The 24,705-nt window shown below is 39.5% G+C and overlaps 2 protein-coding genes across 2 annotated transcripts; both read right to left on the bottom strand.

Moving 5' to 3' along the window:
- Positions 1 to 4,416: 4,416 nt before the first annotated feature.
- LOC142077934 (matrix metalloproteinase-27-like) lies at positions 4,417 to 11,784 on the bottom strand. Its single transcript, XM_075140323.1, has 10 exons — positions 11,665 to 11,784; positions 11,071 to 11,309; positions 10,313 to 10,461; positions 10,087 to 10,215; positions 7,898 to 8,059; positions 7,602 to 7,725; positions 6,753 to 6,883; positions 6,373 to 6,532; positions 4,726 to 4,829; positions 4,417 to 4,517 (listed from the first exon to the last, which is right to left on the bottom strand). Exons 1-10 carry the CDS (start codon positions 11,767 to 11,769, stop codon positions 4,417 to 4,419), a joined length of 1,404 nt encoding a protein of 467 aa, XP_074996424.1. The 5' UTR covers positions 11,770 to 11,784.
- A 6,074-nt stretch (positions 11,785 to 17,858) lies between these two features.
- Positions 17,859 to 23,954, bottom strand: LOC142077931 (interstitial collagenase-like). Its single transcript, XM_075140309.1, has 10 exons — positions 23,844 to 23,954; positions 22,569 to 22,813; positions 22,142 to 22,290; positions 21,925 to 22,050; positions 21,041 to 21,202; positions 20,571 to 20,688; positions 19,758 to 19,891; positions 19,184 to 19,343; positions 18,178 to 18,278; positions 17,859 to 17,959 (listed from the first exon to the last, which is right to left on the bottom strand). The coding sequence occupies exons 1-10, from the start codon at positions 23,952 to 23,954 to the stop codon at positions 17,859 to 17,861; spliced, it is 1,407 nt and encodes a 468-aa protein (XP_074996410.1).
- Positions 23,955 to 24,705: the final 751 nt, after the last annotated feature.

The raw sequence follows: 24,705 nt of genomic DNA, 5'->3' as shown, positions 1-24,705 counted from the left end.
CAAAAACCTGAGCTACCCACCCCATTCCCAGTCTTTAAGAGCTCATGTTGGCTTTTTATCTGATGGTTTAAAACCTTGTGTTGTTCAGTTATGTGGAGGCTGTATTGCCCTCAGTTCTACAAGCAGCATTTGTTCATAAAAGACACAAAAGGCATTTCCATGCAGCTGGTGAGATCCCCCAGTCTTTAGCCCCCACAGGCCTGCAGAGCCCCACAGAGGCGGCACGGACCCACACGCACCCGTGGGCAAGGCACTTTTATGGGAGCACACAAACACACTACACACACCCATCTATGTCTATTCACGTATTGAAAGGTAGCAAGACACAGTGCTTACAGATCATAAAAACACATGAAGCACATGATGCATGAGGAAAAACCCAGCAGACAACCCCCCAAGCTGATTTAATGAATGAATACAGGCAGACCGTGAAAAACTCTGATTCTCAGCCAGAACCACAGCACCCGCATCTCAAACCTTTAGGTCCTGTCTACAAAGTATGTGTACAGGGTACACTCAGTAACGTCACTGAGATCGCTGTCATTCAAAGTGCTCACCCTGCAAGGGTCTCTGCCTGCCTTTGTAGTCCTCAGAGAAGTGCTTTCCCCTGTTTTAGCCAGGCACCTTGTGCAGCTCATCTGCATTTCTTGCCGGTGTCCTGTCTCAGTTCCTGCAATGGCTGTACTGGGTTTCAGTGCTCTGCTTTGGGTATGGTTCTGGCATCTCTGAAGGTTCAGTGTTCAAAAAGGTTCAAACTTCATAACCCGTTCAAAGAGCATGTTGGCTATCAACACTTAAGTACCGGCCTTGCAGCTTCTTTTTCTGTTATCAGGATCTGGGCAATTAGCAGCAAGAGGCATGAAGTTATGAGCGAATGCAGGGAAGAGCAGTTATGTACATCCAGGTGATGACAAGTTCTTTCTCCATACATAAGCTCCCATGATTGTCTTTTTTCTTCCTTTAAGGTACCAAACCCTTAGAAAGATTCAGTAAGAGTTTTCTCAAGGCTTTTGGGGTATCTGCCTGTCACCCAAGAGCACAGGGGATAGGTTGCTCACCTGAAAGGGTAAGGGGAAGAGGTGGGTTTTAAGCTCTGCTCTAGCAAGTATTTGATTATACACAGCTCCTGCCCTGCTCCGGTAGCTAAAGCACTCCCATGCCAGTGCTGGAGACCAGGTTCTTGCACGCAGAGAAGCGAGCAGGACTTTTCAGGACAATCTACCAGGGATGCTGTAGATGTGTGTCTCAGCAACACATTACATTAGCATGCATAATTTCCTCATTTCCTAATCCAGTCTCATCATCATGATCTTATGATCCATTTGAAAAACAGCTGTTAAAAAAACATTAATTGGCCAAGAAACAAATGACCATTTTTCCTTTGTGATATGAAACAACTGGAAAGACAAGAGTGGATTAGCTTTCTCCTTGTTTTTATATGTCTTTTCTGCCTTGCCTTGTCTGCCCTTCCAAACTCCTCTGGTCAACAGTGGGGGGGAATATGACATTACAAAACCAAATAGAAATGTGCAGTGGAAAGCAAGAAGGATGTTTAGTAAAAACACGAAGAAAATTATTTTAGCTGGACAATGTGGGGTCCTGTTTTCTGTGTATCTGTTTGTGTGTCCATCTGGTCCCACAGTAACTGAAGGTACTGGCCAACTCCAGCCAAGCCGAACTGAGACACTGTTGTTCCTGCAGGTTTTGTGGAAAATAGCAGCTGGCTAGAGGAGAAAAACCCTATTAATGGGAAGGGAGATAATTCATCTCTTGGCTGGGCTGTGGGGCCAGCGGCCGGTCGGCCCACAGGTAACTGCACAGCATTACTCAGCTGGTAACCTAAGTGTAGTATGGGGACCTGCATTGTGAGGAGCGATAGGTGGCATAAGAGGGTGCTGGGGAGGTGGTATTGGGAGCTTTCTAGGACTGTGGGAAGATATGGTGAGGTGCAAGATATGGTCCCATGTTAGCCAGGCTCCTGGTGGAGATGGAGGGAAAGGACCACCACTAAACACTCATCACTTACTGGATTTCTGCTGTGACACTCCTATTCTGGTTCCTATTCCTCCAAAGAAATGACAAGTGAAGAGGGAAAACTGAGTGACCAAGCTGTTATCACTGATCGAAAGTCAAGGCCTTCTGTGTTGGGAGCAACTGTTCAGGCCTTCTTCGCAAATAAAGGAAAAGCAGCACTCATTGCTTTATTTAGTTTTGCAGGACCTGTGAACACGCACGCCATGCTGGTTAAACAGAATGCCAAAGCTGCCGGTCAGAAAACTTCATTAACAGCATTTCACTGTTAAAGATTAACTTTCCTTAAGACAAGGGATTTATATAAATTGTGAAACAATGTTTCACCTGAGAAAAGAAGGAGCACAGAGTAGCTATGATGTTTGTTTATGTATCTGAAGACACAGGAACTTGCCCATGTATTACAAAGTACAGAATAAACTCCTTGATGACTCAGTGATTAAACTTTTCTTGCAGCTAAGATTACAATTGTATTACACACTGAGCAGAGCGTGTGTGAAAGAGTAATCTTACCTTTGAGTATAAACACTTGGGTGTAACTTGGCAGTTTCTCTCATCATGCTGTTAGACTGTGCTTTCTACACAGCCATCAACTGAATTGAATGCTGGAGGAGTTTAAGGAGGCTGGAAATAAAGAAATGGGTAAGGGACCCTCTCCATCCCACCTGCTTCCAGCATGTTCTGGTCTTGTCTCATGGGATATCATGGTCACTCCACAGGCAGTGTCAGTCCAAGCAGGTGCCTTCAGACAACCTTATCATTGGCTTGTGGTGATATAAAAAGCTGCTGGTGTATCTTGCCAAAAAGCGAACATCAGAGAGGATAAAAGTAGGATGTCCTTCTATTTTGAATCACATAAAAACTGAAAGATACCCAGCAAAGATACTATAAATTTCACCAAACTTTAGCTGTCTGAAAGTTACCTACTCTAAGCTAGTTGGCTAGCCTTCCTCTGCAAAGAGATGTTTTCTCCAGGCACTGAAGATACTGATTTGCCCTGGCATAGTCTTTGGATGAGATAAGTAACGTTGTGGAGAACTTCTCCTTCTTCTTTCAGTCCCTAGGTCATGTAGAGAAGATGTGTAGATAGATAGAAAGCTAAAGTTAAGTCAGATGAATCTCACCCAAATGTCTACCATTTCACCCTACTTTAAGTTTAAATTTTGTTAGGAATCTAGAGTGTGATGGTGTTCACCATGATTAGATTTGTAGATCAGTGAAAGAGCGTACCTGAGCCTCTATTTTGATTTCCTGGTGGGAACCAAGCCAGCGGGGTTTTCATAGCAATAGCAGCAACATAATGATACTCTTGCTACCAAATCAGGTAGGTAAGGTTCAGGTTGGGATCATTGCATTGTTGTATCTGGTACTGTAAAAGCACATAGCAAAAAACCCCTTTTTACTCAAACATGCAACAGGTGTGTAAAACAGCCAGATACCTGAGAACTAGGGAGCAGGAGGACAAGCCAATACTAATGAGACCATGTTCTCAGATACATCCAGCCATGCACGCAGTATGGCCAGCCATTTGGCAGTGTGTCCTGGGCCTATTTCCAGAATTAAATGTAAAGGAAATACTTGGAGACGATAGGGCTGTGACTCTGTGAAGAGTTTGCTCCATGTGCGATGGCAGCATGCAATAAATCTCAGATATATGTGCACTTGAAGCACATGCTTTGTGTTAGCGGAGCAAAGGTTGTGCTCCATGGCATGGTAATTGAATCTATTTCTTGAATAGGACAGGGCTGATTTGTGAAGGACGTCATTCATAGATTCACAAAAAATGGCCACTCATGAAATGCTAATTGTTACGCTATAAAGACAGATGAGAGTGAGATAATATATTTGGACACTGAGGCTGGAGGGTGATTTTGGTGATAAAATACTGATAGGATGTGAAAGAGACAAGGCTGCAACAGTGAAAGAGCAGCAGGAGAAGATGCAGGAGAGAGGACAGAAAAACAAGGGATTAATGAAAAGCCTGGCGCTTGAAAATGTTTGGAGAGAAAAGAAGCAAAATACAAACATTGTATGTTAGAAGGATATTAGAATCTTAACCTGAAGTCTTTCACACCTCAGAAATATAGAACGCCTTCAACAGATGAAGCAGAAGATAGTTGACATCAACCTAAAACCGTTTATTGCCAAAATAGTTGAAAACCCATGTGGAGTATAAAATAATAAATTATGTTGGACATTTTGCACTTAATCAGGGGAAAAAATGCAGTTTTATTCTAGCCTTTGGAGATACAATTAGACCTGACATGCTGATTTATTAAAATAGTAGACATATATGAAAACTAGTCCTGTTGCCTCTTCTGTAGAGTAGTGTATATACGAACAACCTTTGAGAACATTTGCTGCGTGTAAGGAAGTTTAATGATATTAACAGTTAAACCAGCTGTTACTCTTTATTTCGCGAATAACTTTTTTAGTAGTAGGGTCGAACTCCCACTGCTTCGATCCATGGAAGAAGTAAAATAATCCTGGAAATAAAAAAGTAAAGCATTATGTTATGGATACAAGAAATAGCTTCATTCTGACAAAGCGGGGAACATCATCTTTGTACCCACAGGAGAGCATCTCTTCAGTTCTGCGTTTTGCAGGATACAGCAATAATGACATTCATCATAACTCCAGAACTTATGTTCTTTACAAGTGAACGGATTTTACTCAAAAGCTCATTTCGTTTACCTTTCTGTTGGAAAACAGCATCAACCTTCTGGCTAATTCCTGGGAAGTCATCAACTGTCTGTCTAGGATAACCCTTCTCCATGGACTGGCTGTTTTCATCAAACCTAAATCATATGAAGGGAGACATGTAATTTTACAGAGTTTAGACATCAATACTGTAAAGAATTAAGCAGCTGCTGAAAGGTGACCACCATCTGTAGTTTGACTGATTTCACTGGGGTTACAGAGAGTAAAGTTATCTACTTGCACAAATGTCTGCAGGACACTGGCCATCACATTTTCCATGAGGTGGCTAGTTTGCTGATAAAGGCAAGTACGGCTCCAGAGAAGCATCCGGAGTGAGACAAATTAAAGGAAGACCCATATTTTTGACAGCAGGGATGGGATTTACCTCCTCTAACGATAGCAGTGTGACAGGCAGTGCATGGAAACTGGCTGGGTTGGTTCCCACTATAGCGACTGCACATATTTATTGCATGAATTTTAAACTCCTCTTAGACTTTGATATGATATTGTACATAGTCCTTTACTAGCTGACAAATTTAGATGGAGGAAAAGAAGCTGACATTTCTAATACAATCAAGTTGTTCCTAACTGAGCCAGGACATTTTTTATGATTTTTTATGGGACTGAATTTGGGGGCTGAAAGGAGGACATAAAAGGTTCTTCAAGATTTGAGGAACTCTCTCAGGAAAACAAACAAACAAACAAACAAGCCTTTGTTTTGCTTCTCCTCGGATACAGGAAATACTTTTCACAGGGACATGAGATTGAGAGAATGAGTTACTAGGTAAGAAATCCGTGCTGTGGTTTTCTTGCATGCCTTTGTCTTGTGACCAAGGCAGTAAAATAACAATGCAAGATATTGTAAATACTCTTTCCAAAACTATTAAAAACAAAGGACAGGAAATTACATGCAGCTCAAAATCCAGCTGACACTGTATGTCTCACTGAGGAACCCCACAATTAGTCATAATAAAGTCTGTTTGACCCACGCATGCTCCTGGTTGCCCGCAAGAAGGCCTTTGCAGCAGTTGTCCTTGCACAAAGGAGGAATCCATCAGCTTCCCAAAGCTGACTTTTTGCTTCCATTTGCCTGGTATTTGGGTATCAGGAATCACTCACGCCAGCTTGAGAATAGGATTTAGAAGAAACATGTTGCAAATCCAGTGCTAGCCAGGCAAAGAAAGGAAAACGAACTATCACTTCTATCTCTCTAAAAGAGATAAAATAATCCAGGACTTTTCAGAAATCAGAGAAATCCTGCACAAGCCATCCCAGCCAGCCTTCTGCTGAAGTACATTAGCTTTCAGATCTTTATTTTCTAGACATACTTTTGTTTATTGTATTTGTAAAAATTCTCTACATGCTGGAATTTTTTCAGCTTCCAGGCATAATGCATCAAAACGGGTCCATATCTTGGATGCCCATTTCAGGACAGCCTTAAGCTCTCAAAAGTCAAAGCTATATTCTTCTCCCTGTGTAGGAGTCAAAGAAACATTTCCATGAAAAGTAGGATTACTATAGTTACCTAGTTACATCTAGTTACCTAAAGGTCTACTTTCTCTTTTATCACATGGACAATTTTAACTGTATTCAGATTATATTGGAGTCAATCATAAGAAAACATTTGTCAATTTTTCTTACCTCCAGTACTTGTCACCTATGAAAAAGTCTGTTTTCCCTGTATTTTTATTACAAACAGCTGCATCAATTTTCTTGACACCTTTAGGGAAGCCCAGTGTGTTGATATTCCTTGGATAACCAAGCAACACCTGATATCCACTGATAACCCAGAATTTAGTGCCTGTAAAAAAAAAAAATTAGTTTCACCAATAATTTTCAGACACTAAAAGAAAAAATGCACTCCCTTAGCATAGGTTGTAGGAAAACTGGATGAAATGTCCTAAGTCTTTTGTTTATTTATTTGAAAAGTGAATTTTATGCACATACAGCTACCCCTCCTTCCTCCCATCTTCCCACAAAATTAAAGGTAAGAAAAATTTAAAGAAAATCTGATACTTCACCTTTGAAAAACAGGATCTGATCTTTCGTGTTCTCATACACAGCTTCAATACCAGGTGGCAGAGTTGGCCAGAAGGCAGAAATTAATTCACGTTCAACTTCTGAGTAATCAGGATAGACTCGCCATAAGTGTCTGATTTAAATATGAAACAGTTTTTGTACTAAATAATAAACCACAGACATTTCTATATATGAACAAGAATGTCAACAATGTTGTGACTTACAAGCTCTTTCTTGTCAGTGGAGCTACCTGGGTCGATGTGTCAGAAAGGAAAATCCTCCCCTCAGTGGGAAGTGAGTGGTTTTTTTTTTATTCTGGCTTCTTTCCGGAATTACCCTTCTCATTGGTGCTGATTGATTAATGGGATCAGCTACAAGCAGCCGAAAAATCCAGGTTGTTCCTGTACCATATAGTAAGAGAGTTATAGGGTCCCAGATGAGCCTAACTGTAAGCTATTCCCTGGATGACTTACCTGGATGACTTTGGGCTTGCATAGGTGACTGGAGGAGAGATTGGCCCAACTATATGGTAGAACATACTAATTTCTTAGGAAAAGGTTTCAGCATTTAGTCATGTCACTACTTGGTGTGACCACCTATACATTTGGGAATGAAGCTTTATTGGGACTAAGATGTTTTCTGGAAAAAAATGAAGCATGTTTTTTTCAGGGGATTCTGTAAAAATATTAATATAACTTGTATCTGCTAAAAGTTTTATTTCCATGAACTGAAATCTATCCATCTCATTATAAATCCCATAATCATAATGATGTGAAACACCAAAGTATTCAGTCTTTGTAGAAATTGAGAAAAAGTAACCTCACAGAGACAAATGTCATATCAATATTTACCTGCCCTTTAGAAAAATGACTTCTCGTCGGAGTGTAGTTATAGCATCGAAAGACATCTGGGAGCCACAAGTTTTAGGTGAGGTAGGGGTGGCTGGCCTTTTATCTGGGGCACTTGGTGGAGATCCTAAGGCAGACATTTTAGAAAGAATACAGCAAATTTGTAGAAACATTAAGGTTGTCACATATAAATGCATTTTTTGTATTATGAGAATACAATTATTTTTATGGTGAAACTCTGTGAAAGAGATTATTTCTCTCCTGCTTACTCCTTTTTTTAAGCCATGGATTTTACTTACCATAAATGGACTGAATGCCACTTATATCATCTGGAGAGAGGGGAAATTCGCTGGGGCTGATGTAGGCATAATTGGGGAACATCAAAGCCCTCTGGTCATTAGAATGGGAGAGACCCAGGGCATGGCCAAACTCATGAGCAGCAACAAGGAACAAGTTGAACCCTTAAAAAATTGATAGAGAGAAGAGATCAGTCTAATTTTGGTCTGCAAATGGCTGATATGAACACAGCAGGGCTGTTGCTTAGTGACAGTTTTCATACAATATATTGAAATTCACTAGGGTATGCATATATGTGAACATATTTTTTCTATAGGATAAGGTTGTGTTCTTCCCCCACTAGAAGGGAGGGACTTTTGGCCCTCTTTCCTGCTGTTCTTTCTGTTAGCTACTGAAAGTATGTGTGTGGCATGAGTAGACGTCTGGGGGTGAGTGTGGGTGCAGCTCTGAGGAATGTCCTGGCAGGGTTCCCTGGCTGAGCTAGAACAGATTAGATAGTGAGTCAGATCAAACTAACAGCTCTCCAGGGCATACGATGATGCGCTCCATGCTCACTTGAGGTACCAAAATGTCACTTTGTGTGTCACCCTCCCTCCTACAAACCTGAGAAAGAAAGGTGAGATCGTGAATAGCCAAGGAAAAATATAATGTTAGCAGAACTATTTACCTTTTTATCATTAGGACTTTAAAGCATCTGGTTTCTTTACAGCCTTGTCAAATAAAATATCTTTTAAAAATATTATGCTCGTGCATGCTTATTCCCAGTGAAATATGTTAACACAGTAAGTAGATAAAAATAGAGTTTCCTTCAACATGCATCCCCCCAAGTAACGTGCCTTTCTGAATTAGGGGAGAATGATCATCTGCCCTGCAGACCACGAGCCAACAATATCAACAGACTTAGTGAAGATCACAAGTCTGTGGCAGAGCAGAGGACTGGTCATCAATTGCCCAAGAAAGGCTTGCTGAAGCCAAGATATCCGTTTCTCAAAAAAACCAAACAAAGCCTCAATTTTTCCACACGTATTTCCAGTCCTCCCCTCTCATGAGTCCTTTGAGCTCTCCAACGAGTTCTGCAATGCCTGGCTGCTGGCGCCATGCTGTTGAGGAACAGCAGCAAAACTGGGATTGACCCATTCAGTCCCACTGTGGGGAAAACTTTACATTTTATTGGCATGACATGTCCACCCCTCATCCTTCTTTTTTTTCCTGCCACAATAAACCCACACCTCTCCTCCTCGTGCAGTGCTCTTACAGCACCTTCCTTTTTGTTGGCTCCTCACTTTTTCTGCAGCGTGACCTCGATTCTCCTGCTGCTGTTATCATCCTCTGCAGTTTTCCATCCGCAAAACTGGACGAGAAAAGGATGTAGAGTACAACAGGGTAATGTGCCGTGTACTGATGGATCTGTCAGAGGCAGTATGTGCTGTATGGCCAGCCTGGAGGTTGAGGGGAGGGGGTTGAGGGGAGCAGATGGGTCCCAGCCAGATGGTTGAGCACTCAGCATTCCCGCCTCTTCTGGCCCAATGGCACACATCTGTAGTCAGCTCTACACACTGCATCTCAGTCTCTGGGTGGCCTGAACAGCACGTTCAGACTCCCAGCTGCTGTCAGGCAGCTGAAATTGCTTGGAGAACACGTGCATGTATAAGCCCATCCTAGCTTGAATGCAGAGTAAAGCTATAACAGCCTAGAGTTGGACCTATCTTGGTATTATTAGTGAAGACTCTTCATTATCACTGGTGGCTGTAATGTTTTGTAGGTGGTGGGGATCTCCTCTGAGGGCTGCTGCAAGGCACGGTGTGCTTCCTCTGCAGTGTGTGGTAGTGCCAGGCTTGGTGCCAGCATGTGCACTAGGAGGGGAAAAAGTCAGAAAGCTTTTACCACGGGTTGTGAAACTCTGGTGGGCATGGGCCCTACCAACCCCCACGTAAGAGTGGTCCGTGTTTGTAGCGCTCGTATCTGAAAAGGGTTGTCCCATTGGTATCCTTACCAGTGTGAAATAAGAACGAGAGTAGATCAGGCTGATCTTACGTCAGCGTCATTGTAACAGTTGGAGGATGGCCTGTAATACCCTCAAACTGCTTTTATGGTTAATGCTGTGTTTCATCTCAGTCTATTCCTTCACTTAAATAAAAGCAGAAAGGAATTTCCCATCTGCATAACACTTCAGAAACCTTTTTTTACCTACCAGCTGAGCCTGTGGTCCAATCTTCATCCTCATCAAAGTGCACATCACCACCAAAACCATTGCCAGGTGGAAAGGCGTGAGCGAGGACACCAAGGGGGCCATCAAAATAACGAGGGCAATGTCCATGAGCTAAATAATATGATGTTGAAATAACATTGAGTTTCTGTTATGACTATTGGAAAATCTTTAAATTAATCTTACCATTGGCATGCAGTCAGTGTATTACCTTTAGTCCCAAAAGCAATCATTATATCTGCTACTCCCTCATGAATACGAGTGAAAATCAGCGGGATGACAGTGCTCCACACTTTAAATGCCTTCTGGATTGCTTTATCCACATCCTCCTTGCTCATATCTGGTGTGTGGTTCACAATTCTATGGTTATGAGGGTTCAAGTAATAATACTTAGCGTTTGCAGAAAGCATTTCTCTAATATTGTTAAGATGATGAACAGAGATGTATAAGAAGCAATTTAACCTGTAATCCAATAGCTCCCAAGACTCATTTTGGATTCAGTGAGTTTGAGGAATGTGATAACTGTCCAACATGTCTTTTTCATAATAATAACTGTGTACACGGTACCAGTTTTTCTCAAAATGGCCCTTAGCCAGAAGATTGTCTCTTGAGCATGAGGGAAGTCATCTCCTCAGATTTCTGTGACTACTAAACTGTTGGTCTTAGCAAATTTTGAAGATAACAGGGCTTGTACAGGGTGCAATTGATATTTCTGTTTGGCTCACAGAATATTTGTCAGGAGTGATACATGACAGGCAAAATACTGTGGTTGACACAGAAATGTAAAATACCCAGCTTGACTCTCAGAAATTCCTCTCAGGAATACGCATAGCTAACAGCTGGGGAAAGAGAAACATTTTTGTATTCCCAACAGGAAACAATTGCTATAGAAGTTATATTTAAATATAACAAATGTGGATACCCACAAAACCAAAATTTAAACTCAAAAAGTAATTATTGAAATACTACCTGTATGTCAGCTTGGTTTTTTTCCATCCTGGCAGAGTAACACCATAGAGACCCACATCAGGAACTCCACACCTGGGTTTCTTCATCATTTCTAATGTCTCAGTATCTGGTTTTCCAGTTACTTTCAAACCAAAAAATTGTTGCATTTTCTGAAGTCTTTCAGCTGTGGATTCAGCATTTATTTTCCATCCAAGTTGATTTGGATCTGGCTCAACAGCATAGAATTTATTTAAATAGTCCTAAATAGAAAAAATAAAGCAAACACAATTCACATTTTGATCTGTTTCTTAAACAAATAACTTCGGACTGATATTGCTTGTGTAATTTGCTGGCAAAACGATCTACTTGTGATTTTGGAGCACAACAGATATTTTCCTGAGGTTCGTAGCTAAACAGAAACAGACAATATTGTCCCTGACTCTTATTTACTTGACATTTCCAGTTTGTACAGATTTATCCTACTTTATAAAGCAACAGAGTTCTGTGTAATAGCATTGTCTCAGAATGACAGCAAACGGCTGTGTAGCTGGAACACTCAGATTATATCTAAAAAGAGAGGGCTTAATAGAGCTCTGATATGGACAATGTAGTTACCTGTACAAGCTGTGCATCTTCTCCTTTGTTGTCTTTCTCTGGGTGGACGGGAAGAGCGTTAGAAACAGCTGCACACATTAAAAGCAAAAGTGAAAGGTCCTTCATTCTTACTCTCCTCTCTGTCCTGGTAGGGTAGGAGTCTGCTTTCTGCTCCGTGTGCCTCCTCTCTCGCATCCCAGTTCATATGGTTATGGGGTGCTTTGTAGAATCAGCTGTAGACTGACTCAGAGTTTATCATGCTCTGATTACCTCCACACATCCTATAACACTGTGCTGGCTGACACAATAAAACTTAATTAAACCCATCTGATTTCACAGACATCTGAAGTCAGTTAGTATTTGAATACTCCTAAGCTGCTTGGCTGCCATTTCAAAACTGGCACTCAATTTCAGTTATTTTACACTGAATTTTAGCGAACCTGAGCAATTTCACACCAGATGAAATGGCGGACAAACGCAAAACCTTTTAAGTTTTCCCAACCCAGCCATGTGAAACGGGGCCACCAAATGTGCAGGGACTCTTAACCATTCTCAGCCTAGAAAATGGGAGTCATGCACCAGATATGAATCCCATCCAAAAAATTTAAAACTTTGGGAGAAATTACTGCTAGCAGAAAGTTTTCTTTTAAAATTGATCCATAAAGTGAAACTGAGTGTTTTGGAAAATGGATGAAAACCCCAAATCACTCCCCACCTTTTCCTTGCAACTCTGTGAAAAGGTGTTTCCTTTAAATTATACTGGTGGAATCCAAGATATTCATAAACAAAAAAGATTTTACCCTATAAATCCAGCCTAAAGAATATGAATAATTTTATACCTCTGTCTGCATTTATCTAATCTATCTATCTATCTATCTATCTATCATCTATCTATCTATCTGCCATTTCATCACAAAAGGTTTCTTCAGTTTAACCACATTAGCCACAGGGGATATGATTATTTCCTGTCTTAAGTAATTCAGAATAAAGGAAGTTTCAAGAGACACACAAGCTGTGACAAATTATGGGATTTCACCCTGTGCTGGCCAAGCGCCTTCCTCTTCCGCTGGCAGCAATGGGAGCTGAAGGTGTTCAGCACCTCAGAGGAGCTCTGACAGCATGTACTCAACTTTTACAGAACAGTTGTAAGAAATACCCTCATATCAGACTGTAGCTTTTTCAGGAAATCCTTGCTTCCTTGTTTTTGGCTTTTTTGCTGTCACTTGCAGCCAACTTTTCTCCAGCTGAAGGTGTTAATGACAAATATCTTGTTAGTTAAGCCTTGTTAGTTAAACTTGTGTGTTAATGACATTTCTCAGCTACCATTAAAAAAAAAACAAACAACCCAACAAACCCTTCCCTTAATTTGTTTTTATTGTCATTGTCTTGTAAGGTGAGAGACCTGTGAGACTTGGATCCCAGTCAGTTCTCTAACTGAGATACAAACTGTGACAATGAATTTTCTGAAATGGAGAGCTTGACTGAACTGATACTGGAAATGACATGTGTGTTTATCCAGAAGTACAGACTTTCTTTTTTGAGATCTGTCTTATGTTTTTAAATGGATATATTGGTTTGTCTCAAAGGTTTTAAAGCTGGAAGGAATGACCACGGCGCTATCATCTGACTATATACATGGCATAGGTCACAAAAGACAACCCCCTGTTTAGTGGCTTTTGCACCAAGCATATTTTCCAATGGCACTAGAACACATTTTTGGAAAACCTGTTTTGGCTGGTATGAATTTAATTTTGCAAAAAAATCAAGGCAGCACTCTGAGCAGATTTGATATGAACTGGGAGAAGTGGTTATCTTTTTTCCCAGTGTGGTTGGCCATCAGATGCCCACAGCTGTCTGCTGTGTAGCAGTGGAAAGATAGAGACAATGAGAGCAGCTAGGTTAAGATGAGTTGCACCTAACTTTATACATTTATTAGTTACGCATTCTTCTATAGAAAATGGAGAGATACAGATCTCTGGAAAGTGATTCAACCAGCTATCTTAGAATAGGATGAACTAGCCTCTATAGGTGCTTTCTGTCTTTATTGAATGTAGAGAAGCTTGAACAACTAATTTACACTACATTTCTAGTTTCAGCTAACAGCTGCATTAGTGTTTGCTCAGAAGACATTTGAGTGACAGATGATGGAGGCCTATGTCACCCAAAGCACTTTTAGAGTTTTGCAACTTCACCACCTACACAACATAGCAGCCAGTTCCCACTGCCCATGGGAAAGAGGCTTGAATATGTTTTTTTGGAAGTGATGTTTCACAAATACGCCTATAGCTGCCTTGAGTTCTGGGAAAAGAGGAAGCTGCATAAGCAGCTGTTGGTTATGGTTTCCTAATGCTTATCTTTGACATTGGTTAGAGAATGTTGATCTGCCTCGTGACTTCTCATCCTAGAACTGGTTTTATCCAGACTGCAGTAATGTGACCTACGTTTTAACCCAGAGAGGTCACTGCCTATCCTCATCACATCGGTAGTACCAAGTGACACTATACAGAGCATGACAGGAATCAATACTGCGGCATCGTGGTGATCTTAACACAATACCATCAGGGATTCAGCTTTCCTAAGTGTTCACAACGTGGGTGTCGGCATGTGAGTTAACTGTCTAAGCTTGCATTATATAAACAGACATCCAATCAATATGGTCAAATGTCATCTAGAGAGCATTTCATCCGATCACATGTAGGTGGTAAACTTAGGATGATTTGTGCAGCTCTCAGGAGCTCACCAAATCTTTTGACCAACACCATTGACTATGATGACAGCCTGTCCTGGTTTGGGCTGGGATGGAGTTGATTTTCTTCCTATTAACTGGTATAGTGCTGTGTTTTGGATGTAGTGTGAGAATAATGTTGATAACACACTGATGTTTTGGTTGTTGATAGGTAATGTTTACGCTAGTCAAGGACTTTTCATCTTCCCATGCCCTGCCAGATGTGCAGGGGGCTGGGAGGGAGCATGGCTGGGACGGCTGGCCCAGCTGGCCAATAGGCTATTCCATACCATATGACGTCATGCTCAGCATATAAGGCTGGGTGAAGAAGAAGGAGGGGGGGCGTTCGGAGTGATGGCGTGTGTCTTCCCAAGTAACCGTTACGCGTGATGGAGCCCTGCTTTCCTGGCGATGGCTGAACACCTGCCTGCCGATGGGAAGTGGTGAATGAATTCCTTGTTTTGCTTTGCTTGCGTGCGTGGCTTTTGCTTTCCCTATTAAACTGTCTTTATCTCAACCCGCGAGTTCTTCTCACTTTTACCCTTCTGATTCTCTCCCCCATCCCACCCAGCGGGGGGGTGAGCGAGCGGCTGCATGGTGCTCAGTGGCCGGCTGGGGTTAAACCACAACACAGCCTAAGCCTGAGATCACATGAAAACACTTACGCTGCAATTAAGCTGCCTAAAGAGTGATTTGTTGTGCTTTTGAGACAGACTAGTGAACCTGAGACGTTGACATAGGCTTGGTGGCTGTGACCCAGGACCTAGTGGGGACATGTGGCCTCTATACTGGTACTTGGAGGCCAACTGGAAACCTTCAGGCACCTTAGTGGCACTAGATACCTGTTCAGGCAGCTGAATTGAGCCACTACTTTGCAGGCTCAATCCTACCATAGAGTCAACAAAGCTGAATCATTACTCAGCTTGAGTGAAAAACACGGGACAATGGCGAATGGTTCAAATAATGTATTTGACCCTTGGCAAACCTTTAGCAAAGACTGTAGCCTGTGAGGGCAAGATTCAACCACCCGAACATCGGTGCCTAGAGACAGTGTAGAGTCTGTGGGGCTTTGGGAAGTGCTGGTCTCCCAGAAGCCCTGTTTCATACCTGCATGGGTGACTTGGATACCCTACAGCACCTCAGATGCACTAAGCACATGTTTAGGAAATTGGATTCCTGCCTGGGCAAATCTGTCTCAGTTAATAACGATATGGGCTACGACTACACACAAAACCAGTAACCAGGCTAGGGAGTGGTACAGTACTCTAGCACAGTACAGTAATTAGCAAATAGGACCATAAACTTATTAAAAGGGAGTAAGAAAATGGCTGGTGATTGTGTGGACTGAGCTGGAAAAAACACCCAGGTTCCAAATTACTGAAAGCGGTGCTTGTGCCTGCAGGCAGGTGAGAGCTGCTAGCACCGGACGTGCCCTCCTCCTAATGGTGTGGCTGGAACGGAGCAATCGCCACACTCACGCAGGCAAAGGAAATATTCACTCACATAAGCATGGGGAATATTTCTCACAAAGAAATCACTTTATTTTGAGTTCTTGGTGTTCCTGCTCCAGGGAAATCCACAAAACAAATTTCAAAAAAAAAGTGCCTGGCAACTAAAAATCAGAACTTTATAGGATACCAAAAGGCACGGACTAAAAATATGCCATTGTAAACTTCATCCTCTCTTTAATTTCTTCATCTTCCATGGTTTGTAAATTTATCTCTCTCTTTCCTCCAAAACATAACCACCTCCTTACCCCTCATCTCGCATTTAACATTTTCTCTGCCCCATGAGTACCCACTACTTTTTTGTTCTAGAGAGGGATTAGTGTCCTGCTTTAAATCTGAGGAGCTGTTCTGGCATTGCCTTCAGATCTTCTGCTTCTACTTCATATCTGAAGGGAACATGTGCCCCCAGTTTTTATTTTTTAATATGTAATTGTCTAGTAGCAAGAAATATTATCTTTCCTTATAAATCTTGTGTTATGTTTGTAGACCATCTCTGCTAAAACAACATGATCAATTTAGATTCATATACTTCTAAAACAATTTTTGGTTTAATTGTCATTGGTAGTTCAGTAACACTGGCCTACACAAGAAAATATGATTAAATAGCATTGCTAGTAAGGTTTCAGATTAAAGAACCGGTACATAAATCACCTTGTGAGAACAGGATTCATGTAAATTAACTTCTTCATTAAAGCCTTTGATTTACTGTAATTTAATTTTATGTTTATTATTTTATAATAACTTTTTTTAGGTTTTATAAAGAATATGATATGTTCAAGTGAATTTGCAATTATACAATTTCTTATCTTTGAATAATATTTAGACTAATTTTTACTCCTGAATTTAACAAACGTAAGAACTATCAAGTCTGCTCTTTATTTATGAAGGATACAATTTAATAGGCTTCTAATACAGACAGCTAAGTAATGAAAAAGATTGAATGGATATGTTTTCATAAGGTTACACATTCTTTTCTAAAATGCAATTACTTCTATTACAGTAACCCGAAACCTTCCTCTGAAGTATGTCAAATAATACAGATGTTGTACAAGATAATAAATTTTGTTACGGTCATATGGCTTCTAATGTTATCAGCTGAGCTACAAAGACTAAAGAGAAAATGGATAACCCTTCGAACACTGTTTTAATTGAGGATATTTGAAAAAATTGCGGTTAAGCTGGAAGTCAAGCTGTCTTTTTCATGAACTTTTTGTATCAGAAATATTTTTGGCCAAGGATTTTCATTTTTTAAGCAAATTTCTTCATCCTTGAACCTGCTGAAATTAGGAGGGATTTACTTACTACTGGAGTAGTAAGCACTTGAAAGAGCCTTGATTAAAGAGGTCCATTATATGATGTCTGTTACGTGATGTGGCTACCTGTGATAGCAAGGGGCTGGTTTCAGTGATCTCAGGAGTCCTTTCTAATCTACATTTCCAAGCTTGAACCCAGTTCCTAAATCCACAAACATGAGAAAAAAAACCCTGCCTGCACTGGCAAAGACATACACCCTAGAGGGAAAGCTAAGAGTGGAAGATGGGGAAAGAGGAAGAGAAAGTGGAAGTGTGATTTGTAGACTGATGCTAATGAGCCCCAACTGGCCTAATTCCCATAGCATTTGTGTGGGGTGATGAAGTTCAGAGCCAGCTGGCTGCTCCTTTCTCTGGCTTTGGGAAAAAGATCTGACGTTTCATGCCAGAATACATTTTTTAGTGTTTGGAAGCTAGACTTGGCTCTTGAGTATTATTGCAAATAAGACATCAAGGACACAATGATACGACAAACATATTTTATTAGGAAACTTTAACGTAGCAAGTGACATTGTGATAAATTATATAAATGTATTTGTTTTACAATAAATAATTATTAAGACTATACTCCCACAGAATTTGGGCAGAAATCCATTCTGACCTGATAGTCATGAAATGCTGAAAAATTCAGCACATAAAAACATACAGTGTGCCCATGGAAAAACATTGCAGTTAGCAGTTAAACCAGCTGATGCTTTTCATACGTCCAACAATCCGTTTAGCATGAGGATCAAACTGGAACTGAGTTGTTCCATGGAAGAAGTAGATATAGCCTAGAAATAAAATTTAATCCAATTATATTTCATAGGTGACTTCTTTTCAGTATTTTGGAAAAAAAAAAAAAAAACAACAACATAAACAGTCCTTGTATACTTGTTATTTTTCATTTTCATCTCATTAAGGTTAATAACAGGTTTTTGAAAACAAATGATTCTATCTACAGAAGCCCAAATATTCAAGTAAACCCAGATTAAAGGTATGTTTTACTTACCATCTTTCTGGAAAGCAGCATCAACTCTGCCAATTTTTCCAAAGTCAGAGACTATTTTCCTGGGATAACCACGATCCATGGATTTTTTGTTTTCATCATATCTTAACACAAGAAACATCATTACAATTTGCGAGGAAGCAGACAATATTTTGAAACTCCAAAGCAAATTCATACACATAAGCAACTCTACTGGTATTAACAAGTCTTACAAAAATTAGCTAAAGTAGCTTTTTGGTTCTTCCTATTATGTATTAAGGTTCTCACATTATGAGTGTCTAGGTATTTGAAAATCCTGCCTTCGGTAAAGTTTGTAACAAGGCTTTCAAGGACCTTGGGAATGCAGCCCAGGAATTTATTACTGCATTTCTGGACTGTAGAGAGCCTTGGCCATCACTTGCACATAAAATGAATTTCTATTTTGAGGCACTGGATATCCAGTTCAGTATAAAAGCAAAACATAAAACTTGGGAGTAGAAGACCGTAGCACAGTCCTGGAACATACTTGTATTAGTGTCAACCACGTACTTCTTAAACAAAATTACTCTCTGAAATTTGTCATGAGCTACACTTGATAACTGTACAATTGGAGAATATTTATAGTTTGTTCATAGACAAATTCAATTACAACACTTGTTATTAGCAGTTCATTTTGTTTGAAATGTGAATGAAAAGTGGACACTATCAAAACATTGCACAGAAAAGCAGCTCTGTTGTGGTGAAAAAGTGAATAATTTACTAGAAAATCATTCTTTTATTGGGCAGATGTTTCATTAAGTTGCAAGTAATTACATTCCTTCTACAGGAATCTAATGAATGGTGAAAAAACCCTATAGAAATTTGACATTTCCTAGAAAATGCTTAAAATTTTTAAACTTCTAGAGAATCCTGTTTAAATTTCTGGAATATACCTGGTTTAAACATCATGGCACTTGAATTTTATAGTAATACATCAGTCCTCAGGGACAAGTGAAAATATGCCTTCTAGTAAATGAACATTAAATCTTACCTCCAGTATCTATCAGCTATAAAGAAGTATGTTTTTCCTGTGGTTTCATCACTGTAAGCTGCATTAACTCTTTTAACAGTCTTTGGGAACCCCAAACGATAGATTGGTTTAGGATAGCCGGGTGCAATGTCATATCCCCTGAGAACCCAATATTTATCCTCTGAAAGATATAAGCACATTTCATTTTTTTTTGCTATTTATAAAAAGCATTTAATTGTGTTTTAGATGGGTAGCAAACAATGTGTCTTAGATATTAGTATTATTCCTTTCAGTTTATTACTTTAGGAAATGGTTCTAATTCTTACACTGGAACTAAATCATGAAGACAGTGGAAATGTCTTTTGTTTTTATGAGTAAAGCATTAGAATCATAAGCTGTATGGATAGTACTTTTCCCAGATTTTTTTCAAATTAATATATATTTGTCTGGGTAACAACCTGGGAGGGCTGAAGGTTGATGAGTTAATCCACTGACATTGGATCTTTCCAAACACTTTGACTTCTGTAATTGCACAGTTTGCAAAGGAGCAGGGAGTAACTGGTCAGAAAAAGTAGAGAATTTCAGATTCCATTACCTTTAAAAAGTAAAATTTCATCCCTCTCAACATTTTCATAAGCAGCTTGAATTCTTGATGGTAACTTTGGCCAGAACAGCGAGATAAAATTGAGCTCTGTCTCTGTCCTCGCAGGATGTTTGCGCAGCATATATCTGGTTTAAACAAAATTTATGTAATAAAATAGTTCCACTCCTCATCGTAAGTGCAAAATAATTATTATAGCTCCTGGAGTATATCGGGGGGAGATGGGTACCTGGGTGTGAACATCCCCCTCCACTGAATGTAAAGGAAATCTAGAGCAACTGCACTCTTAACTTTAGCACCTCAGTTACACGTTAAAAATCAAGCAAGATGAATATAAGCCCTTCTGTTTCTCTGTAGGACAAGCAGGCTAAGAGTTGGCTTCAGCAACCACCTAACAGGCATCTTTCTAGATAACAGCGCTTTCAGTTCTGCCCCTGCTCTTGTATTGAGGAGTAACAGAAAGGTTACAGCGTGGGACCCATGGACACATTGTTAAGGGATATATATGAATGCTCTTGCTTTGCTATTAGTTGAATCGAGTTCAGAGACAAGTCTGTTGCAGCAGTGGCCACAGCAGCAGAATAGTTGGAAAACAACCTACAAGCCCTCAACTCCTTCACTGCTCTTGGAAGCTAGGGCTCTCGGGATTAATGATTTGAGAACTCTTGCTTGTGTAAATACATGGTGGTTTTCTAGTGCTTCTCTTTGTACTGCGTTCCAAAATGACAGTTTTCCCTCATGGATTATTGACTTTTTTTAAACTACTGAATATTTTAAAGAGATAATATATATGCTTATTTTTGTTACCTGTCCTTGAAAAATATTATTTCTCCACGTAGGGTAGTAATAGCATCAAATGTCAAATTTGGGTCACAAGCTCGTGGAGTTATGGGTCCCGTTGGCTGCACAGCAGCATTAGACTGTCCTATAAGAAGAATATTTTATCTTTTAGTATGGAGAAATATAAAGATAGTGTTCAGAAGGTCTCTGAGGACACCAAGAACTCCCTTTATAGAGAACGAGAAAGCATATGGTTTTAAACTAAGGGTCTGTCACTAAAAGCAGGCTTTTAATGTTGATAAAACCGGTTGTATTCATCTTTTCCAAAATGGACTTCAGCTGAAGTTAGCTTCCAGGAATTTTCTCTCTTTTGTTATTCATTGTTCAGCAACAGTTAAACTTCTAATTTTGGTGGAATAAGCATATTTTCAATATATTCTTATTGCTGTTTACCAGCCTCCCAAGTAGAAATATTAAATAAAGATATTTTTTCTTACCATAGATGGCTTGAATGCCATCAATGTCATCCTGAGGAAGAAGGAATTCATTGGGGTCCGTGTAGGAGTAAGTTGGATACATCAAGGCTCCAGGATCATTTGAATGAGACAGACCCAGCGAATGGCCAAGCTCATGGGCAGTAACAATGAACAAATTGTAGCCTGTAGGATAAAAATCATATGAAATAAGGTAAAATCTGTTTCAGTATTCAGCACGGTTGACTAAATGGGAAACACTTATGCATTCTCCTAAAATACACTACAGGTACAAGGGAGGCTATAAGTATGTTATCAACATCACAACTCAAAAATATTGTAACAGAAGAGCTATATGAGTACTTAAAGAATGTCCAGCCTCAATTGTGGTCTCATTGTCCTTTCTCTAGTCTCCTTGTGTCTTAAACACAAACCCTGTTTCTCCTTTTACTGCTCAGATCAAGGATCATGCCAACGACGAGTGGAGGTTTAGTGATCCAACAGTAAAAAACCTTCAAAACAAACACTGAGATGACAGTTTTGGTGATACTCGAATACCCTAGTTAGCACCAAACTTTGAAGTGCTAGGTTAAGAAAGATAAAGGATTTGACTTGAGAAGTTTACTACCAGATCTTCCTGTATCCAAGTTTTAGGTTTCATCTGAACAAAAAAAGTATTTTTAAGTGCTGAATTAGTTGCCATTATAAAACACTATGACCTAAAAATCTCTTTTCTGTGAATTGATTCCTATAAATGGCAAAAAAAAAGAGCAAAGCAACTTAAAAGGACAAGTTCTGCCACTTTTGCTCACTTTTTGCCTGTAATCAGGCTCCAGAACTAAACGTCCCATGAGCTAAGACCGTACGAGGTAAAACTATATAAATGGATTCAGTTACAAAGTCCTTACCTCTTCCATCTTTTGTCCAGGCTTCCTCCTCATCAAGATGCACATCTCCACCAATACCTTCACCAGGCTGGAACGCATGAGCCAGCTGCCCGTTGGGGCCATCGAAAGGAGAGTTGTCGTGGTGGTCTAAAATGACGGGGAAAAAAAATCAGTTAGAATCCTAAATTATTTCTATGACTGCAGATGGCTATTTAATTCGTAAAGATATCAATGTTACCTCTATAAGCAAAAGAGATCATTATATCTGCTTCTTTGCCCTCAACCTTTTGGAATGTCAATGGTGTCACGTTGCTCCAGACACTGAGAGCTTTTTGGATTGCTTCATCTACATCAGCTCGTCTCATCTTTGGGGTGTAATTCACAATCCTTCAAAGCAAACCCAACACATTATATATTGTTAAGAAAACAGCATTTTAGCTGAAAAATAATAACTTGTGCAAAAGTCAGAAATCTTAGACGTATCTTTCATAAATGAAAATTAATAATGGCTTCATTTTAGATACCATCTTCTAAAGTGCCTGTCTTCTTCCAGAAATCAGTTAATCACTCTGGATGTCCATATACGGCATAATGTACTTACTTCAGACCTCCCAAAGTTGGGATGCTAGATTTTTATCTTTTTGAACCAGATTAGGAAAGGTTACCTGTATGTCAGATGATTTCTTTTCCATTTGGGATTCCCTGCTGTGAACACATATTGCCCTATATCAGGTATACCACATCTGGGTTTTTTCATCATCTCCAAAGTGTCAAGATCAGGTTTCCCGGTCACTTGTAGTCCAAAGAATGCCTGCATTTCCTTGAGCTTTGCAGCAAGAGGATTTTCACCCTTGTTTCTGAAATGAGGCTGGTGATCCTTTTGAAGATCGTAGAAATTCTGTAGATAACTCTGAACCAGAGTTTAAAAAAAGAAGAACATTGTGGCATATCAGTACTGTCTTCAGTCACAGTAATTGTAGTAAGTAATTTTCTAAATTACTTTTTTTTTCTAAGTAATCTTGAACTATACCCATATCGACATGCCCTGTGTTTACCAGGAGCAAGAACAGCCTATTTTCTCTAGGAATTGGTGTGAAGAGTCAGATATAAGTTACAGTTTCCATATAATTTTTTGAATTTCTTGTTTCACTGATGGAATATATGAAGAAATGTCTTTAAAATCTAATATTTACTATTAATAATTAATTCCACAACATTTATGGTGCCTGATTACTCTATCAGCAAAGCTTATGAGGAAGCTTATAACTGGTCTCATTCAAGGAATTAGAGATTGGCAGTGAGACTCCACACGGCCAGGACTTGCAACGAAGCAGGTAATTTCTACTACAGAGTCAGCACTTGGCAAATCATGTTGTTTATTTTTAACTATGAAATATGATATTAGGAACGCAGGTCTTCCTACTAAATTTCAACAATTTTGTCTCCAATAAATAGTGTTGTGTCTATGTAAGTGTTGTATTTCTCACAGATGTCCCTTTTTCCAAAGTATTCCAGAAAAGATCCATTCAGAAAAATGTTGAAATACATGCCTGCTTCAAGCAAGTTTACTCCCTTATGTTACCGAGACCAGTCGTATCACAAGTTTCAAAACACATTCTGAAATGTAAATTAGTGCTGAGTTTGACTATTTCTGCACAGTCACAGAGCCTTGCTGCTAGAACTCATGCTTTGGTAGTTTTGTTATTACTTTACTGACAGCATCAAAAGTGAAGTTATGCAATATTCAGATGACTTTTAGGTAAATAAGTTCCACATAATTTTCACACATTTTCTAGATTGATAGGAAAAACTTTCTCTTGAAACCTCTGCAAAATGGTACATCTTTAATTTCAAGCCATATTCTGTGAAAAGAATTGCAGTTATAGTTATCTCTCAGACTACCTTATGTTGCACTTAGAAATGCACTGAAAAATATTTACCTCTACAAGCTGTAGGGTTTTTCCTTCATCTTCTGCTTCTGGAGCCACAGGAAAAGCAGAGGAGATGGCCACATATAGCAACAGGAGAAGCGAAAGGGTCTTCATCCTCATCTAAGGTTGTCTGCCTCAGTTTCACTCTTAAGCTATTGAACACACTTCTCAGCTCTGTTTATATAGCTAATTTGTAAATTAGTGACAGTCTGACTCATGCTGTATAATATCCTCTGATTAGTAAAAATGATGCATAACAGTTTCATCATCAGGTAGTGTCGCAATATGTTTAACTAATGTTACTGTCCTTATTTTGCCTGAACCTTCTGTTTTGGGCAATTTTATAGTGTGTTTAATAAATAAGGAAATGCTTTTCGGGTAAAACGTGGAGCTACATTTCATAGGTTTTTTTTGAATCATGAATTTAGACTATTTAGGACACAAGGTCTTGACAAACTGGAGAAATAATAGGAAATAACATAGAACAGTATAATAATATATTGTATTATAATGAATAACATTATGCTATATATATGATACATATGTTTTAATTTTTAACAGAATATAGTACATTATGTCATAATACGCAACAATAAAATATAAAAGACAGTACAAAGAACCGATCTTATCCAGGAATAATCAGCATCATAACTCCAGGAGGGCTGTCATCAGCTAACTGAAAGTTCTATCTAAACCAATCTTATGATGCTAGCAAAACTGAGTGCTAAAACAATCCAACATTTTTTGATTGATATTAACAAAAATCAGTCATGTTACTGGAATACATAAACTGGGTTCCCATATGTATGGTAAGTAAAATAATGTTTATACTCTTGCCAGCACGATTAAGGTCTCAGCTGCAATAGTGTGT

The sequence above is a fragment of the Calonectris borealis genome, chromosome 1 (assembly GCF_964195595.1).
Source record: "Calonectris borealis chromosome 1, bCalBor7.hap1.2, whole genome shotgun sequence".
In the NCBI taxonomy this organism is placed as follows: domain Eukaryota; kingdom Metazoa; phylum Chordata; class Aves; order Procellariiformes; family Procellariidae; genus Calonectris; species Calonectris borealis.
The sequence above is the reverse complement of the archived record's forward strand: the minus strand, read 5'-3'. Positions and strand labels throughout refer to the sequence as shown.

Excerpts from the sequence above, each read along its gene's own strand:
- LOC142077934 (XM_075140323.1), bottom strand. The coding sequence starts at position 11,769 with ATGAAGGACCTTTCACTTTTGCTTTTAATGTGTGCAGCTGTTTCTAAC. Across the intron at positions 10,462-11,070 it reads AAAACCAAGCTGACATACAG|AATTGTGAACCACACACCAG; the intron begins GTAGTATTTCAA and ends TCATAACCATAG. Across the intron at positions 8,060-10,086 it reads TTGGACCACAGGCTCAGCTG|GGTTCAACTTGTTCCTTGTT; the intron begins GTAGGTAAAAAA and ends CAATTTTTTAAG.
- LOC142077931 (XM_075140309.1), bottom strand. The coding sequence starts at position 23,954 with ATGAGGATGAAGACCCTTTCGCTTCTCCTGTTGCTATATGTGGCCATC. Across the intron at positions 18,279-19,183 it reads ATAGCTGATAGATACTGGAG|ATATGATGAAAACAAAAAAT; the intron begins GTAAGATTTAAT and ends TCTTGTGTTAAG. Across the intron at positions 17,960-18,177 it reads TGCTGCTTTCCAGAAAGATG|GCTATATCTACTTCTTCCAT; the intron begins GTAAGTAAAACA and ends TTTTATTTCTAG.